Source organism: Papilio xuthus, unplaced genomic scaffold (assembly GCF_000836235.2).
Source record: "Papilio xuthus unplaced genomic scaffold, Pxut_1.1 DF828952.1, whole genome shotgun sequence".
NCBI lineage: Eukaryota > Metazoa > Arthropoda > Insecta > Lepidoptera > Papilionidae > Papilio > Papilio xuthus.
The window spans coordinates 5367015-5373047 of NW_013529697.1; the positions used below are offsets into that span (position 1 = coordinate 5367015).

At 35.5% G+C, this 6033-nt stretch overlaps 1 protein-coding gene and 2 long non-coding RNA genes across 3 annotated transcripts in view; 1 reads left to right on the forward strand and 2 right to left on the reverse strand.

The window, feature by feature from the left end:
* Positions 1-30: 30 nt before the first annotated feature.
* On the reverse strand, positions 31-373 carry LOC106125070 (uncharacterized). The gene is made up of 3 exons (XR_001228245.1): positions 350-373; positions 217-227; positions 31-98 (listed from the first exon to the last, which is right to left on the reverse strand). It is a non-coding gene; the product is annotated as an uncharacterized LOC106125070 (long non-coding RNA).
* A 3037-nt stretch (positions 374-3410) lies between these two features.
* LOC106127854 (collagen alpha-1(I) chain-like) overlaps positions 3411-6033 on the reverse strand; it is an 11620-nt gene continuing 8997 nt past the window's right edge. The window contains exons 20-22 of the mRNA XM_013326140.1: positions 4531-5019; positions 4042-4123; positions 3411-3547 (exon numbers count right to left, since the gene is read on the reverse strand). Of these exons, the coding sequence (XP_013181594.1) occupies position 3547; positions 4042-4123; positions 4531-5019 (572 nt within the window). The 3' untranslated portion in view covers positions 3411-3546. The remainder of the gene's footprint in view (positions 3548-4041; positions 4124-4530; positions 5020-6033) is intronic.
* Positions 5967-6033, forward strand: part of LOC106127855 (uncharacterized) — a 1866-nt gene continuing 1799 nt past the window's right edge. Inside the window, exon 1 of the long non-coding RNA XR_001228428.1 lies at positions 5967-6030. This is a non-coding gene — a long non-coding RNA (uncharacterized LOC106127855). The remainder of the gene's footprint in view (positions 6031-6033) is intronic.

Below are 6033 nucleotides of genomic sequence, written 5' to 3' on the forward strand. Positions count from 1 at the left end.
AAAAATTAAACTAAATAATAAAAGTTTATTCCAGCTGCTCGAGCCTTGAGATATTGTAAACTGTATCAACTTTAAAATAATAATAGAATAATTATCACCTGAAATTAATTTAAAAAAGATTTCAGTTTTTACAAAACCTAATTTATTGAAAGCAATTACTAATTGAATTAATATTTATCCAAAGTCGATAGTACTGATAAATCGACAATAACTTACCCTTCGCAAACCTGGTGGTAATTATTAAGTTAATAGGACTTTTTAAACATATTTCTTTTTATCTTTTTTGTAGTCTCTCCTCTCGCAGCTTTCAGTAAAGTTTATCGTAACAAATAAGCAAATTACAACTTACTTGATACTTAAAAAAGTTGAAGTTCTAGAAAAAAAAAACTTTAACTAAAATACACCAAATTACTCCGAATAATCATGTTATTATGATGTTATTTTACTTACGCCGCTACATTCCTTTTTCACCGTTTCTGTAAATATTTAAATTAGTATTGGTGACTTATTTTTTTTTTAATTTTATTAGTAAAAATAAATAAATATTGTACTTACTGACGTAAGTCGGTGGCCCTTTAAATAAATAAAACATTTTTTTTATATCATAAGGTGGCAAACGAGCGAGCGGCCACCTGAAATCGCTGAAATAGCGAAGTGACCGTTGCCCATAGACATACGTAATTGCACATTTGGATATCTTAGTTAAAGATTAGACGATTCAATTATGAAGATAATTCACAAACATTAAAAAAATACAATACAAAAAAATAGATAAGCAGAAATGGTCAGAGATTGATTATAGGTTTCGGCCGTTAGACAGGACTACATATTAAATATACAAACCCCCACCGATCGGTGTAACTACTGGAAATTTAAAAGTTGAATTATAAATATATTATTTAAAATAGTGGTCGCACGTGACCACGTCCGCGCCATACTATGTTTTTTATGTATGTTAAATTTTATTCGATCGTTCTGGAGATACATTCAAACAAACGTCAATCCATATAATATTAATAAGATGTACTAAAATTAAATTGAATTGCTGGTTAATGAAATTAAAATGTACGTAACAAAAAATTATACAATTATTAAATTACTAAACAAAAAAGTCTTACCTTTATACTCTAAAAATGAGGTAGTTAAATTATTATTTTATCCTCTTATGTGAATTTTGAAATTAAATAATTATGTTCTTACCCACATCAGAAACTGAATCTGAAAACAATTAAGAAAATGAAAATTACCAACTTTATTTTTGGGGTTATTTTATAATTACACAATTTAATTTGCGTACGAAATAATTTGATATTACGTTAGACAGTATTCTCTAACAATGCATGGCAAGATAATTTGCATAGCATAATATTTAAAACTATAACAAAGCTCAAAACTTCTTCACTAGTTCTAGAATAAAGTTAATACTAACAAAACTTACATGCTTTAATAATAGTTAGAAATAACGTAGCATAAATAGTAAATATTAAAAGATTCGAATACATTTTACGATTTTTTTTATATAATAATAATTATATTAATAACACAATAACTAATACGTAAATGAAAATACAATGATACATGTTACTTATCTGTTTTTATAACGGAATCGTGACACTAAATGGAAGTAATGAGAAATATATTTTGGAGTAAAAAAAAAACACTTTTTAATATAGTAAAAATATAAATTTCAAAGTCTGCCTAAAAAAGATTTTTTAACCACAATTTTTGGTCCTAAAATTTGTTTTTTTTTCATTTTATTATAAAAATTTCTGACTTTTTAACAACATTTGATTTTGCTCAAAGTAAAGATATTGTAGTGCGCTCTACACTCTAGATATGTTATTTTTTAGTCGTTTCTTTTTAATGCGATATAAAAAAGGAAAATATACTAGCAGTAACATGAAATAATATTTCTTTTGTTTATAATTTTCGAATTATCTTATTTCTGTGATTGTATTATTACATTGAAAATTAAATTTCGAATTGTAAATACAGAATTAATTTAAGGATTTAGTTATGGTCTTTGTTTGACATCGTTTACTTACTTCCTTATCCATAATATTTGTTCAATAAAGTTGAGTATAGTTAAAATTGTAGTTTGTGTCACCTTGTGTTTGAACACCAATTTATTTTGATGTTCTCGTATAAGTCCATTGAAAACCCTAGACGGATCGAACGGCTTGCGGAAGCAGCGGGCAGACGGTTCGAGTCAGATAGGCATTTGCCGCGTTCAACGTTTGCGTATACAGGAGCTATACTTTATCACAGTCGATCACATTTGTTTAATTGCGTATATGCGCTAACAAGTTGCAACATTACACGTGGCAAGTTACTGACTCTTTTGTGACTTGAAGCATTAAACGAAACATTGAGGTTGTAGGTTAATTTGTTTATTTGTATTCGTATCCTTAGGGCTAGGGGATAAATTTGCGGGAAAGTTTTCATCGTGTCATCGACAAAAATATGTATCAGATTTTTACAACGGCGAAAGCTAAATGAAACGGCAAGTCTTTTACAAATTGTTACTTTTTTAATGACGTTACAAATACTTTCTCATAAATTTTTGGATGAGACCACTTTATATGTAGGACGTAGTTGAGGACGTTTACAGAAGGCTCACGCGTTTGTCATCCAAATATTTAAGAAATGCTATTATTTCATCCTTTTACTTAATTGATTATACTCCTAAATATTGTTGGTTACTAAGATTGGTATTGCTCTTATTCAAAATTAAATTAAAAACGATTATAATTGCATTTTAGTAACGCAGCAATTACGAATGTGCCTTCAGCATAAAATAAATATAATCGACTTGTCTTTGGAATTTTTGTTTGTTAATGTATTTGCACGATGCGTAATTTACATTTCTTCAGGTATATTGACCTTTCTTTAAGATCTATGTATCTGCTTCTACTTTGTTCAGCTAATGCCATTTACACTTTACACTTCCGGAGACTTTTGTTCCTAACGTCAGTTGTTTGTTAAATAATATACTCTTTACTTCTCTCTAAATTTTGTTTAAAGGTACTCTGTTTAAAATATTTCTTTCAAAAAATAATTATTAGACTGAGATTAAAGGTGTTCAATTAATTCACATAAATTATTGAATTGTTTTTATTTCATTAATTTGTTTTTGTATTGGCGACATTTAAATTAGTACAATTTTTTTCCTATGCTGGCAACAATTATTCATTGGAAATAAGTTTTTGCTACCATAAAGCACGCTATTTTTTCTAATATTAATTATTTTAAGTAACTATTCAATAAATAGTTAAAACAACCACGCTTGTTTAATTCAACAAAAGGGAAGTGGGATATTGCTTGAGATTTCAAAAAAGAAACAACTGTTAAAGCATGCTTGTTTATTTATTGTTAACTTTTGTTAACTAATTATAATCATGAGTGTAAATAAAAAAATACAAAAAAATATAATGACGTCATCACAATCCATTATCATTGCCAGTTTCGTTTGAGAGAGTTGACTTAATAACTAAAATCTTATATTTATTTACATTAATATTACATTTTTACACTTATTTTTAAGTACCTGTAACAAAACGAATATTATTTAATCTTATATATAAAATTCTCGTGTCACAATTTTCGTTCCCATACTCCTCCGAAACGGCTTGACCGATTCTCATGAAATTTTGTGAGTATATTGAGTATGTCTGATAATCGTCCAACATCTATTTTTAATCCCGCGCGGTCAGAGTCGCGGGCTACAGTTAGTAATGTATAAATTAACTATTGACAGATAGGAAGTAAGAACGAGAAACAGGAGCGTGAATTAATTTTATAACTTCTGTCATTAAGGTTGTGGTAGCTTATCACTCCCTCTTCCTTTATTATTTAAAACTTATTCAATATTTAATATGGATTAAATATCATGGTCATTAATTTAACTAAATATTAAGATAGATTTGAGATAATTTATCAGCTATTAGAAAAATTCTGCCCCAGATATGGATTTACAATCTGTTTTTAATTTTTTTTTATATTTTTATTTAGCGGTTTGCATTGATAATAATTTGTACTTACTAATTATAACAAACGCAGTATTTTTCTCCAGATAAATAATTTCTAAAGACATTTTCTTTATCTGTATCCTCGTAGTCATCATCTGAAATAACAAAAGACATTAATCAAACGTTGTAGCTTTGTAGGAAAAATTTGCACATGATTAGGTATATTTTCGATACTTATTGTTATAATTGCTTTGTTTTGTTAGAAATAAAATATTATTAATCGAATTAATGACCTGCGGGTTTCGACTATGACCCTCGTTTCGACCCTTACATTCTGATGAAAAAGACAAAGACGGCCAATACAAGTGACACGGCAGTCGTAAACCCAGTTGAAACACATAATAAAATTTGTATCTAACGAGACATCATACACATTTTGATAGCAAAATATGAGGTACATAATATTATGGAATAAGGGAAATTTTACACAGACATTTAAAAGTTTTAAATGAAACAAATGAAACATTTAATATAATTAATTCCATAGAATTAAAAAATATACCTCTTCCATATGAAGTCTTTCTGCCAAGTCGTCTGAATATAGGATAAACGAAACGGGATTTCGTCTTTCGGTAAATTCGTCCCAGCCGGTATATTTTTATAGCGCAACCCTCGGGATTTTCAGGAACACCAGGAGGCCCAGGAAGCCCAGGAGGTCCCGTTGGTCCCTTATTTGCACCTGGTCCTGAAGTACCCGGTTGCTTACCAGGGCTTCCACCTGGTCCCTTACCGCCTCCTGGTCCTTTGGATCCAGGGTTGCTAGGCCCAGGATAACCTGGAGGCCCGGGTGGCCCAGGTGGCCCAGGTGGCCCCGTCGGCCCCTTATTTCCACCCGGTCCTGAAGTACCTGGTGTATTACCGGGGCTTGAACCTGGACCCTTGTTACCTCCTGGTCCTTCAGATCCAGGTGTGCTAGGGCCTGGAGCACCAGGAGGCCCAGGTGGGCCAGGTGGTCCCGTTGGTCCCTTATTTCCACCCGGACCTGAAGTACCTGGTTGCTTACCGGGGGTTTCACCTGGACCCTTATTACCGCCAGGTCCTTTAGATCCAGGGGTTCTAGGGCCAGGAGCACCAGGAGGTCCTGTTGGTCCTTTATGACCACCGGGCCCTGAAGTGCCGGGTTGTTTACCAGGGCTTCCACCTGGAACCTTACCACCCCCCGGTCCTTTAGATCCAGGCGTGCTAGGGCCAGGAGCACCAGGAGGTCCTGTTGGTCCTTTATGACCACCGGGCCCTGAAGTTCCTGGTTGCTTACCAGGGCTTCCACCAGGACCCTTACCACCACCCGGTCCTTTAGATCCAGGAGTGCTTGGCCCAGGAGCACCAGAAGGTCCCGTTGGTCCCTTATTTCCACCAGGTCCTGAAGTACCTGGTTGCTTACCGGGGGTTTCACCTGGACCCTTATTACCGCCAGGTCCTTTAGATCCAGGGGTGCTAGGGCCAGGAGCACCAGGAGGTCCTGTTGGCCCTTTATGACCACCGGGCCCTGAAGTGCCGGGTTGTTTACCAGGGCTTCCACCTGGAACCTTACCACCCCCCGGTCCTTTAGATCCAGGCGTGCTAGGGCCAGGAGCACCAGGAGGTCCTGTTGGTCCTTTATGACCACCGGGCCCTGAAGTTCCTGGTTGCTTACCAGGGCTTCCACCTGGACCTTTACTACCGCCTGGTCCTTTAGATCCAGGGTTGCTAGGCCCAGGATAACCAGGAGGCCTAGGTGGACCAGGTGGTCCAGTTGGTCCCTTATTTCCACCCGGTCCTGAAGTTCCTGGTTGCTTACCGGGGCTTTCACCCGGACCCTTACTACCGCCTGGTCCATTAGACCCAGGGCTGCTAGGCTCAGGATAACCAGGAGGCCCAGGTGGGCCAGGTGGTCCCGTGGGTCCCTTATTTCCACCCGGTCCTGAAGTACCTGGTTGTTTACCGGGGCTTTCGCCCGGACCCTTATTACCGCCTGGTCCATTAGACCCAGGCTTGCTAGGCCCAGGATAACCAGGAGGCCCAGGTG